Genomic DNA, 13,177 nt, shown 5'->3' with positions numbered 1-13,177 from the left:
CCAGGTGAACTCTGTCTTCACCCTCAGTCAGCTGGGATAGACTCCAGCCCTCTGTGACTCTACAGAGGATTAAGTGGTGTATAGATAATGGATGGATGGAATCTAAATACTGTCCACTGGGGCCTTGCTGTGTGTGCATAATCTCCAAATGCTCCTGCTTCCTTCTACAGTCCAGAGACATGCTAGGATAACTGGTGATTTTTAATTTTTTTAATTGTCTTTAGTCTTAGTACAGAGCCACAGAGTGAGACGTTATAATAATGAATTCAGATAGGATTTGGAAGAGAAAACGTCATGCTTGGAGTAGAACAAGTGAATACAAAATACAGTCTGAACAAGTCAGTTCGTCTGACAAGTTATCATAAGAAAGTTTTTAGGGCTGAAACTAACAATTCTTTTCTTGATTCATTAATTCATTACACCTGCAGTGTAAAAACACTAGAGAATAGTGACAAAATCCCATCACAGTTTCATGGTGCAACCAACTCAGCTCTTGAAAAGTGACTACCTCCTCAGTATTTTTTTCTGTCAGTCGGCTCATATTGATTGAATGAAGCTCTAAAGGTCGTGTGGATGCCATCCTCCTGTGCATACACCGCCCACAGTGCTGCTTCTTTCCTAATGTGATTTGACTTAGCTCGCATTAAGGTTCCGTGTCCTTGAGCGCAGAGTACATAAGTTGTCATGCACCCTGCACTGTCTGAAGTTGGAGCGCTGTATTTATAGCAGGGCTTCTTAGTGTCTTTTCTTGTTGTTGAGACTCAGAGATCACTGTGTACCTGCTGTTTAGAGGCTGGATTAAGCTTTGGCTGCTTCTTCTGTTTCTTCCTGTGTGTAGAATCATTATCCTGCACAGCTTCATGTAAAGGCCAGTCATGGCAGGTAGAAGAACAAAGGGGAGGATCTGTAATTTAAAACTCGGAGCGCTTTAGCAAGCATGATTGGTGATCGTGAAAGATAAATACGGAGCGAAAAGACAGTAAAGTGCAGGAGAAAGCTGGCAGCGCTGTGAAAGAGGAGACCCTTCGAAGGTGTGTGTGAACAGTGAGGTTATGTGTGGGTGTTTGTGTACGGCACATCATGGGAGCGCTCCTGACCTGGTTTGCTGTTCGCGTTTCTGCTCTGGTGGTGGATACAGCTGGAGCACTGAAGCGCTGGAGAGTAAGTTCAAACTCTGACTATGTGGGATTTCATTACAGAAGGTGTGTGTGTGTGTGTGTGTGTGTGGGGGGGGGGGGGGGGGCAGCCTGTTACTGAAATCAGAAACATGGAAACAATGGCGATTCTTTGGCCTAAAAATAAGAGCACAAACTTCGTATGCAACAAGCCATCCCATTCTTTAGGTTGTACTCATGCTCTGTTTTTTTCTTTTTAAGCTTTACTGCATTGTTGTGCCGTTTTGAACTGGTCACATGCTGTTATGCCAGGCCCAGCAGAACCGGTCCTTATCAGTGAATGTGAACATTTAGAACTGTAGCTTCTCAGGGATTTCAGTGTTGGACCGCTCTGAGAGTAAACTCCACTCTTTTGTGATTACAGGCAGCTTCTGTGTTGTAGCTGCTGACTCATCTTGCCCCTCCACCCCCTCTTGTGACTTCATCAAGTGACTTTTGTTGTTTCTTTATTACAATTGTGACTTTATAGCAAATGTAGCAAAATACCAAACTTGACTTATACTTGGTGGGTTAAAATCCATACAGAACAAGCTGTGCTCTAACTGATGTCTCCTTGTTTCATTCATCTCTGACTGCTTGAGGATCAGGTTTAAGATTGTCACTGCACTCTTTTTCATCCTCCCTTCTTTTCTTTACTGTTTCCACAGCCCCGCGAAGCCATTGAAGACTTCACCAACCCCTCTGAAGGATCAGGCTTAGAGGAGAGGGATTTTGGTGCTGACCCCTTGGCGTGGTGTAAAGGAAACACAGGAGGAGGTGACACACCTGATGGCTGTTTTGACTCCCGCTCATGGCACAGTGAAAAACTGCCAATCTTGAGTCCAGACAGGGAAGACTCTCTGAATGTTCTGCTGGGACTGCAGGACGCCTACAGCGTTGGTCGGCAAGCAACAGGGGGCAGCTTCTGCCCTGGACACACTGAAGCCAGATGGAGAGAGTCGGTGTCAGCAAAGGACAAAGACGCCACAGACACTCATGCTGGGCGGTCCAGTTGTAGCAGGAGGAAAAGCCCAGAAAGCCACGTGGAACCTAATATTTCCCTTCAACTCAGCACAAGAGACCTGTGCTCAGTTGAGATCCGACCCCACTCAAGTACATATCAACCAAAACCAGACCTACATCAACAGCAGTCCAGTTTACTAGCTATTTGCTCAGAGACTCAAGTCAAGTGCAGCACAGAGCCAGACAGTGAATGCATACAAAGCCAACACAACACAGACACATTTGGTGCAAAGGTAAACACTCTACCAGACACACAAGAACTGAATTTACACGTGAAGCTTGAAGAAAGTGATCCCAACAGACTGAATGAATCTACAGACTCAGAAACATGCACGGTACATATAGATGTCACAGAGACACATCAACAGCGATCCACACATAAACACAAGACATGGCCCCAAACACAAAACATAGAGAGTAAAAAGCAAAAAGATGGAGAAAAGGTAGAAATTTGTGATGTTCAGGATGTAGAATTGCAGAATCTTGAACTGCTCAGCGCTTATCCAAGAGAGAAAGATACAGTTTTAAATAAATGCAACAGCTGCCATGCTAATGAACATCACAGACAGAGAGAAAATTCAGCTAGAATCAGTAAAGACAGCGAAACACAAGATCGAAAACTGCACAGTGAAGACGAAAGGGACTTGAGTGAAAGTGTGAGAACAAATCACAAAACAGAGAGTAATTATAGAAAAGACACATGCAGAGCCATTACTAATTTCACCGATGCAGTAAATTCAGAAAATTCTGACAGTGTTTTTACAGCAGCACACTCTGAATCTAAGACGAAAGGCACAGACGCTCAGTTAATGTCAGAAATTGCTGCAAGTTCAAGCATCCCAGACACACATGGCACAAAGACCAGTAGTGCATGTCAGAACACAAAGTCAGAACCGAGAGGCACGCTGGTTACACAAATCAATGCACTGGCACAAGAGGTAGATATTTGCTGCTTACAAACCCTGCATCATAAAGAGTGCCCCAACAGAGGATTGTCAGGGACCCACCCTCAGGTTTGTGCTACTGTAACAAAGCCACAGGATAAGACATGGGTGTCCGGTGTCTGCCTCCAGGAGGAGCAGTTTGGGAGTGCTGGCACTACAACAGCGGGAACAAAACCACCGGGGACAGTGAATGAAATCGGTTCCTCCATCACATTTTCCACAGAGGCCACAGCTTGTTTTCCATTGGATACCTGTGCTACTGAGCTGACAGTGGCTCCAAAAGTTTTTAAACAAACCCAGCCTGTCCTGTCAGACTCAGAGAGCGAGGAACTCACTGAGAGGAAGGAACCTCTGATTACAAAGTCACAAGCATGGCTCGTTCCAGGTCAAACCCAGGATTTTATCCCTAATTGCTTGGCTCAGAGGGGTACTACAACAGATAAACTCACTAATAGGCATCTCCTTTCTGTGGATGAGCTTTTGGAAAGGGTAGAGTCTGGCTCTGTAGAACTAGGACTCAGATCTACTGAATTCCACTCTGACACTGGTAAGGCGCCTGAGGAATGTCCTCCTCATCACTCATTCTCGGATAAGCTGCTGTTTTTATCTGGCACTGGAGAAATACAGGATTCCTCCACTCTGTTATCAGAGAACGATAGAGAAGAAAAGAGGAGAGTAGGATTGCCCTGCTCTCTTGTCCAACCTAACAAGGGGTGGGAAGAGGAGGGCAGTCTTGTTCATGTTGACCAGGACCAAACCGTGAAAGCAGTAAGTAATGGCAATCTTCTGCAGTCACAACTTGGCAGAACAGAGCGTTCTGAGAACAATGAACTAAGATTTTTTAAAAGCGAATTTCACACTGTGAGTGGTCCTGATGCCTGTGTTGCTCAGCCTCTGCCTATTAAGAAAGAAAAATCATCAACAAATCCTGCTGCTACTGAGCTGTATGCAGACAGCTGCATAGAACAGCGTGGCATAACTCAGCAAAACCTTTCTTTGATAGAAGTACAAACTACTGTCAGCTCAATTTCTGCTCAGTGTAAGAAGGATCATCTGGGTGTGAGGATACTTGAACCCCCTTGTAGCCTGAAATCCTCTCTGCTGTCAGACTCCAATAATAACACCAAGGCCACCGTAAAAAAGTGCAGAGAGGGGAGAGGGGTAGTTGTTTCTCAGGGGGTGCAAAGAGCAAATGCAAAAGTAATAGAAACATTATTTGTCCCTTGGTTGAACCATCAAAAGGTGTGACCCTAGACTTTTTAGAATATGTAGAGAAGTCCCAGGAAGATTCTGATGCTTCTTTGTTGTCTTTTGACCACAGACTCACTTGGGAAAGTGAGGACTTTGAATGTGGGCTGGGAAAAGATCTTGATAGCCAGTGTAACTTAGTTGTGTTTCATGAGGATGAGCTGGAAAAACTGAAGACAAAAAAGAGCAGTAGGAGTGACATTGCTGTAGAAAGTCTCGACTATTCTGACTCAGAACAAATTGAAGGCCTTAAGTCCTTTATGTTAAGTTCAAAAATGAACAGTGAATTTAACAAAGAGAAGCAATATTTTAGCCAACCAGGAGTTAATAGATTACCCAACAAAAGTGACAGCTTACCCAAACTACTGGTGGACTGTACAATTGAAAACAGAGAGGACACAGAGGTCAGTTTGGAAGGTCAACAGCCGACAGCAAAGGTAATACGGTTCTCACATCCTGATGCCAGCATCAACCTAGTTGTTGATAGTAGTATGGATGCAGTTCTGGAGGCTGAATGTTCAGTGGAACACTGTGGCACAGAAGAGTATAATCTAGAAGCAGAAAAAAATAAAAAATGTGAAATCATGAGGCTTGTTGAAGAAGTTGAGGATATTGTTAACCTTTCAGCGGACATGTCCAGTCCTGAGCTTCCACAACAACAGACTGACCAAGAGTTATCTGGAGCCACTCATGAGTTAGACCCTGAGGGGAACCCGGTAGCACATGTCCTACACAGTAGTAGTGAAGAGTACTGGAGACTTATGACTGTTGCCTGTGATACAATGTCTTACACCTCAACCAGCAACAACTGTAATGAGTTGAAGGATCCTACTATTTCAGGCAGAAATGGCAATCTTTACAAAATGTCCAAGACAACAAAATCAAAAGGCAATCAGATAGGAAATAAAACCTCCAAGTTTTCTATGTTTACTAAAATGCCTTCTTTTAAAAGGACCAAAAGCTCAAAGGGTTCCAAAAGTGAGGAAGTACCCCTCACTTCATCAGATGGTGGAGATGAGGGTCTTCTGTCTGAGCAAGAGGCACAGAATGCCACTTCAGATAATGAGGTTTTGGTCAAAAGTGACATCCTCAACCAAACAGTCCACAAAGAATTTTCCTCAGTGCATTACCAGATAGAGAAAGAGGACCTTGGCTTCTTCCCCTCTTCTCCTAACACGTGCCATCTCCATCACCTTGTCCACCAAGGAAGTGGTGGGGATGATAATGGAGGACTAAGCCTGGACAACCCATTCCTTGGACAAGTCCAGTCACCTGCTGGGCAGGACTACAAGAGGACTAAGAGTAATGACAGTTTAAATATCCGCATGCGTTTTGCACAAGCACACAAGTCCCTTTCCAGTCTCTTTGAGTCCCGTTGGACGGACAAGGGGAATGAAGAACAGGCCACTGTGAGCACTGATCTGGATTCCAGTAAAGCCAAACAGCCCTGGAGAAAACTCAGAAAGACCAAGGAGGCTGAGCTGAAACGAGCTCTTTCATTGCCAGATGGGGAAAGTAGCAATGCAGCTTTTGAGCAGGACCACAGGGACTTTTTGTCTTCTCCACCCTTGGACCGGCTCAGCAACCCAGGATCACCATCCTTCTTCAGAAGCCTTCGCCACACTGATCCCATCTCTAAGCGGGCAGTTTCACAAAGGCATAGACAGGAACCCTCCAGTGCATGTAAATATGAGGGGCAGACAAGACAATGTTCAGCTAATAGTCTACCTACAACACCATGTGTGTCTGGCCAACCTGACTTTGCAAACGACTCTGCTGTCTCACTGCCCAATAATACCAGCCCTGTTTCACCTCTGAGCCCCTTCTCCCTAGCAGAACTTGAGAATGAGAATTTGCTGTCCTGGACTAAGTCCCATCCAGTGGCCAGTAGTCGCTTAACTGAGAGCCCCCTTAGGCCAGTAAGCCCTAAACCCTACAGCCCGAGGTCGGCAGCTCTGCACAAAATATTTTGCTACCCTCACTTACCAAGACCTACTTCTGTCTCTCCTATCCTTCTGGGTCAGTCAATCAGTGTGGAGGGATTGACAGACCCCCCCGGAAGACCTAAGTCCCTAAAACCTTCTGCTAGCCCACTTGGTCTCAGTCTTAGCCCTCTGGATGCAGGTGAGGGCAGAGTAGACAGCATGTCACACATCAGCCTGTATGCCATTGGTTCCATCAATGTACTCGAGGTAAGAAAAATCACTTTGTCACACAAGAATCAGATTTTTGTAAAATATCAAAAGAAATGTGTGGCATCTTTGTAAAGATACTATAATCTTAATCAGCCCCAGAAATGTTTTAAAGGGATCACGATCAAGCTTTTGAGATGTATACTTCTATACCATAAATACCCTTTTCTTCTTCTATGGCATGTTCTATACCAGCCCGGTCTCACGGGGATTCGTGAAACTGTCACGTCAGTTTTTGTTTCGGTTTCGTGCGCACCAACACGATGTCGTCATGTTTTTCGTGCCGCTCACCACGAGCGAAACCTGCTGTGGTAATCACATCTGAAAGTGGTATATACCGGCGGATTCATGACGATCTAAGCTGTCCATCGGCATTTGCGGCCGCCGCCGCGGCTGCCATTGCAGCCGCCAGACATCCGGCCGCAATAGCGGCCGCGGTGGCGGCCGCAAACGCCGATGGACAGCTTAGATCGTCATGAATCCGCCAAATTTGCATAGGAATTTAAAGAATGTCCGGCGGCCGAAGCGGCAGCCGCAGCGGCGGCCGCAGCGGCGGCCCCAAACGCCGATGGACAGCTTAGATCGTCATGAATCCGCCGAATTTGCATAGGAATTTAAAGAATGTCCGGCGGCCGCAATGGCGGCCGCGGTGGCGGCCACAAACGCCGATGGACAGCTTAGATCGTCATGAATCCGCCGAATTTGCATAGGAATTTAAAGAATGTCCGGCGGCCGAAGCGGCAGCCGCAGCGGCGGCCGCAGCGGCGGCCCCAAACGCCGATGGACAGCTTAGATCGTCATGAATCCGCCGAATTTGCATAGGAATTTAAAGAATGTCCGGCGGCCGAAGCGGCAGCCGCAGCGGCGGCCGCAGCGGCGGCCCCAAACGCCGATGGACAGCTTAGATCGTCATGAATCCGCCGAATTTGCATAGGAATTTAAAGAATGTCCGGCGGCCGCAGTGGCGGCCACAGTGGCAGCCACAGCAGCGGCCGCAGTGGCGGCTGCAAACGCCAATGGACAGCTTAGATCGTCATGAATCCGCCGGTATAAACCACTTTCAGATGTGATTACCACAGCGGGTTTCGCTCGTGGAAAACGAAAAACATGACGACATCGTGTTGGTGCGCACGAAACCGAAACAAAAACTGACGTGACAGTTTCACGAATCCCCGTGAGACCGTGTTGTCTATACAACTAGAAAGCTGTGGAGATACAATGCACATTGCTTAGACCTCAGTCAAAAACCAGATAGGGCCCTGGCTGCCTGGGAAAAGTATTTGGGTCCTGCCTTGAACTTTCAGTCCACTAACTGATTTGGAATCGAGAAAAAGACAAAGCAAAACTAAAACAACCACCACTGGTAAACTCTTGGTCTGCAATTGATGATGTTGGCATAATTCTCAGGGTGGTTGCCAGTGTAGTAGCTTTGTATTTGTCAGTGTCTGGCTTGGGACAAAGAACAACTTGATTTTTCTTTGTAGCTCTGTGTAAAGAAAAGAAAAGAAACAGCAGAGTCATGTCTTTCTCCACTTTAGTTTCCAGCAGTGTGGTGCATTTCCATATTCTAAGTTAGATGGCTGCTGTTGCCCTCACTTTTTACCACTTTCTGTAAGAGTCATGCAGTGAACAATCAGATCTGGAAAACTTCAGAACTAGCACCACCTTGTGGATTCCTCATATGTACTGCAAAATAGAATAGCCCTACATAACTGCTTGCTTCATCACAGGATTTTCCCTAAATTAGACCCTCACTCAGTACACAATACTCTAAAGCTTTACCACCAGCAGACTCTTCAGAGTTAGTTGTGTGGGTAATGTTTTTTTCTAAACATTTTAATCAGGTAATCTAACTGAGACTGACATCTACTGTTTAAGAGAAACTTGAGAACATGAGACATTTCTAATCCACAGTCATAGTTAGGCAAGCACACAATCAGCATGCAGCATAACACAACTAAGAAAAAATGAATAAAAGACATAACAGAACAGATGCATGAATCACATAAAACAATGAACAAAAGCAATTGTAAGACCCATAGAAATACCAGATAGCTATACTATAAAGTATCCAAGGAATATAAAAGACTCCAGCTCAGTGGAAACTTTCAGTCCGTTTCATTTCAAATGTGCATAGTGACTGAAATCATTTCTGCAACTTTAGTGTGGATAAAAGGGATATCTAAGATGAAGTACTTACTGTAATGTATATTGTAGTCACACGCTTCAATGTAAGCAGAGATTTAAGGTAGTTTGGAAGCTTTGCCAGTAAAGCTTTTTAGACACCAAAACTTGTTTGACAGAGAGCAATGATGAGTGCAAAATTTGTCGTAAGTGATAAATTGCTAAGCAATGTGATAATTGTATTAGCTGCTACAATGGTGATAAAGCAGCAGGAAAGTACAGAATATCAGCATAATCAAGTACAAACATTATAGGTGTTGTCAAGCCATATTCCTTACTATTTATAAAGCATTGTAAAAATGATGTGAGTAGGACAATATCCTGGAGTTTGATGGTAGCATAGTCATAGCGACTGGTGGAGGTAAAGAAAACAATATACATGATCTTCTCTGCATTTAAATGAAGTACAAGATTAAGAAGTGATGGAAGAAATCAAGTGTAGATGAAATATCCTATGACAATTATATATATATATATATATATATATATATATACATATATATATATATATATAGACACACTAGCATCTGATAACAGGCCATCCAGATGTATTTTTGGAGTCGCATTGTCCTTTTTTGGGCTTACTGGAAACACACAAAAAGATTTGCAAGAAGTGTGTAAGCATAAGCAAAGCATTTGGCTGCTTGCCAGGAGCATGGCCAACAGAGATCTCAAATGGCGGTTGCTCAAATTACTGGTTGATTTCAGAAATTTACAGGGTAAAAAAACGTTACCTTTTTATCTGAGAAATATCTTTGTTTTTAGATTTCCCCTGCTTGAGTCTGCTAAGAATGAACGGTGCAAAGATCACAGTGATACTTAGAGGCCTGATCAGTCCTTACAGATGCTGTTAATCAACAGCACTGTTGGTCAGGGCTGGTGGTGTCACCTAAATTCAATATTAATGCATAATTGGTACATTTACAACTGTTATAGCTAATATACACATTTATAAATAAAATCAATCTTCAGAGTGGACATTTACAGAACACAGTTAACAGACAAAACATGGATTTAGACCCCATGTAACCCCAATTAGGATACTTTGCTTTTTATTGTGCTGGTTCTTTTCAGAGGTGATACTGTACTTTAGACCTCTACTGTCTGAAATACACCAAACTATATCTTAAAGAAGTGCATTTTTATATCTTGTTCATACTGGCATATTCTGTGAGGCCTTTGATGAAATAAAACAAGTAAAAAAAAACTTATTTGAGGAAATGAAAAGATAAACAGTTTAAATACTGCACATTGTCTGACAAAGGCACACATAAATTTTATGATCAGGAAGTTGTATTTAAACGCTGTGACACTATGGGATGGACTGCTGTGTCTGAGAATCCTGAAGGTTTGGTGTGAGATTTCCAGCTGCTTCATGGACATGTACTCAGCAGATGCTGGGAACATTCACGTGTTTAAGATGTACAAACAAACCGTGTTTCCCTTCTCAGCAGCAGCTTTTCTCTTGCAGTATCTATATCTAATGTCAGTCTGTTTTGCATCATGTTTACTTAACCCTTCAGTTATCCTTTTTCTCACCCCAAGTTAAATATTTGCCATCGTACGCTTTTTAGTAAACAAGGTCTATTTGGCTCTAAATTCCAAAATGAAGGGAAAAATTTGTGCTAATGGGTTAGACTGATGTAAGACTAAAGGTATAACACAGATTTGATTGGCAATTTATACAATATGCTTTAAATACAAGTCAAACCAGGCGGGGTCATTTTTGACCCCAGAAGACAGAACGGTGTGTGGCAACTGGGAGGACGTTACGAGGTTTAAGTCAAAGTGTGTTTACACAGCCAATATTGCCTCTACAGTGAGAACCAGCGCTTCCTTTTCTGCTTCAGTTTCTCTAATGCTGGACTGATTTTTGCTCAGCCTCTTTCAGCCTCTTGCCCTCTGGAAGGCAATATACAGTCACTGAAAAAATGTTAGACGTATTAGGCATTGAAATGAACAAGAAACTGAAGAAAACAAGGGTGGTCAAATAACTTTTTCCATGACTAACGGACTTAAACACAGCTTCTTCACCACAGCAAATGTACCCTGAACGGACTATGAAGTCCACAATCTTTTTTTAAAATGTAAAATCTATTTCATACTTTTAATTCCTTTGACTTTATTGGTGTGTGGGTATGTGTGTGTGCAGTTGTGTTTGTGTGTGAAGCTATGACTGATTGGGATGTAAACACCTTACAGGGCACAATTTCAGTGTATATTCTGGACAGTGACAATAAAGGGAGCCTCTCTTAATTTCTACAATCCCTGATGGTTGAATTCTATCAGCTGAAACTGGAGGGAGCATGCTCTGTTAGTGGACAAACACAAAACATTTCAGGCACACACTAACTGACAGCAGCTTGTTGTTGATTAGAGAGATGATCTTACTTACATGAATAGTCAAACTGGGTCAGTTAGAAGTCCCTCTATTAATTAGTCAGTCTATGAGATTAAAAGCTTGCTCTATCATGAAGTGTGAAAAATGAGAGTGAGCATTTGTGATGTTTCTGAGCCAGTGTGGGTTGATATGTTTAAGAAAATGGAAACCTTTCTGTTCTGTGAGACAGGGTAGTAGTGGGACTCAATACACTTTGGATGTAATTTCAGCTTTTTTTTAATGATCTTATGTGTAGAACCCTGTAGAATGGGTCATTTTGGAATCTGGGCAGAACTAGTGTAAAAATAAATAAATGACCAACAAATCAACACAGTGAGGGCAGTTTATGGTAGCAGATCAGATCTTTGCTGTGTCAGTACTCTCTGTGTGTAAACTGATGACTGAATGGCAAAAAGGGTTGGAATTGACAGCGTAGATCTGTTTAATTCCTCTTCTCATTTCATGCATTTCTGACAGTAGTGGCTGCATACTTGTCCTGTGTCCGCTGTAACTATCAGACCAGAGTCTACATTGTGTACTTTAGGGGCTTTAAGGGTGCTGATTTGGTGCAGAAAAGGTGACTGTGACTAACCAGGTAACTGCACTCAAAAGGGCGCCCGAAACAGCAGGCGAGCTGCCAGCCGGTCCAGAAGGAGGAGGCTGTTGGAGGTGAAGGACGAGGGGAAGGCCTCTGTGGTTTGTGGTGAGCTGAGGACTGGCTGCTGGCTGGATGTGAGCCATGATGGAGGTGGCCAGGAGCAAAGGCGAAGGTGTTCAGATGATTTCTGGGTTGAAGAGGAAAAGAAATACAAACGCAAACTGGCCAGAGCCATCAGGGGGAGTGTGGGCCAACTCAACGCACTGTTATCTGAAGAGCTGGGAAAAGTAAGACGCCACCACAGCGCTGCCAGCTGCTAAAACCCCCATCCAGACTTTGGAAGCCTTCATAATCTTCTTCCATCCTTTCCTCATTTCTACGTTTTATTTCCTCCTGTTGTTTCTGGACAATCTGTTTCTCTGGTGGTTTCTGATCTGAATTTTACTTTCTGTTTTCTGAATAGCTTTCTAATCAGTTTTTTCCTCTCCTTTGCTCAAATTCACACGTCCATTCATTCTTTTCTTTAAATATCATTCACTTGTGTCCAGTTAGTTAATGCTTATTGTGAAGCTCACCACTAGGAGGCATGTGAAGGTTTATGGTGATATTATTGAGTTGATATAGTCCTCCATTCCCACAGACAAATGCTGAAGGCACCTTGGGACCCACTGAGAGCTTCCAGGGGATGACCCTCAGGGCCCACTGCTTCTCTCAGAGCACCCCGGTCGGTTTGGACTGCCTAGGCTGGAAAAGAAGCATTTCCCTTTCCTGTAAGTACCTGTTCTGTTCAGTTTTCTCTATTTTAGACATTAAGGTTGTTTAATGCTTCTCCAGATGTAGGAGCACTTGAACCTGTGACACTGTGGTTATCAGATGATGATGTTTCTAAGCAAAGCAGTGCTTATTATATACATTTATTTATTTCATGTTGGTGTGCCACTGTGCTTAACCCTGTTTCCTGCTGTTGGTCTTTGAGCTGCTTAAATAAGATTCAGATGAATTTCTGCTGGACAATTCACTCCTTGTCATCTTTTTTAGAATCTGTTTCCATAGTGTGCACATATGACTGTATTACTATTATAACTTACATCAGAGATTATTTTTGCAGCCTTTGAGCAGAATTCATTGTTTTGGCAAGTTATCTGACTATCTCAAATATTCACAGATGTACACACACGAAAGGAGGCAATAGTATAAAATTATATGTAAGCCATTTCAGCGCATGAAGAAATCAATTTCATGGAATGCATTATAATATAATTTGACTCTCTTTTTGGTACGTGAGTGCAGCTGAACAGGTGGTGTGGATGTGGAAGTATTCTCTGATTTGTACTGACATTAAGGTTTGAACTGTTAAAGATATTTCACTCTTAGTCCTTCAAATGTTGCTGTAGTGGGGTGTTAACTGGTATTCTGGCATACGTTGGGCTGACCAACACAGAGCATGAGTCTGA

At 43.4% G+C, this 13,177-nt stretch overlaps 1 protein-coding gene across 3 annotated transcripts in view; it reads left to right on the top strand.

Annotated features, from left to right (window-relative positions):
* Positions 1-13,177, top strand: part of arhgef4 (Rho guanine nucleotide exchange factor (GEF) 4) — a 173,044-nt gene that overhangs the window by 68,010 nt on the left and 91,857 nt on the right. The window contains exons 3-5 of one of the 3 annotated variants that reach the window (XM_051940014.1): positions 1,823-6,561; positions 11,738-12,010; positions 12,364-12,493. In XM_051940014.1, coding sequence (XP_051795974.1) covers positions 4,630-6,561; positions 11,738-12,010; positions 12,364-12,493 — 2,335 coding nt within the window. In that variant the 5' untranslated portion in view covers positions 1,823-4,629. Of the gene's footprint in view, positions 1-1,822; positions 6,562-11,731; positions 12,011-12,363; positions 12,494-13,177 lie in introns of those variants that run through there. The other 2 variants (XM_051940015.1, XM_051940017.1) reach the window with 2 other exon arrangements.

The sequence above is a fragment of the Acanthochromis polyacanthus genome, chromosome 20, assembly GCF_021347895.1.
Source record: "Acanthochromis polyacanthus isolate Apoly-LR-REF ecotype Palm Island chromosome 20, KAUST_Apoly_ChrSc, whole genome shotgun sequence".
Taxonomy (NCBI): domain Eukaryota; kingdom Metazoa; phylum Chordata; class Actinopteri; family Pomacentridae; genus Acanthochromis; species Acanthochromis polyacanthus.
Note: the sequence above shows the minus strand (reverse complement) of the source record. Positions and strands in the feature narration are given on the sequence as shown.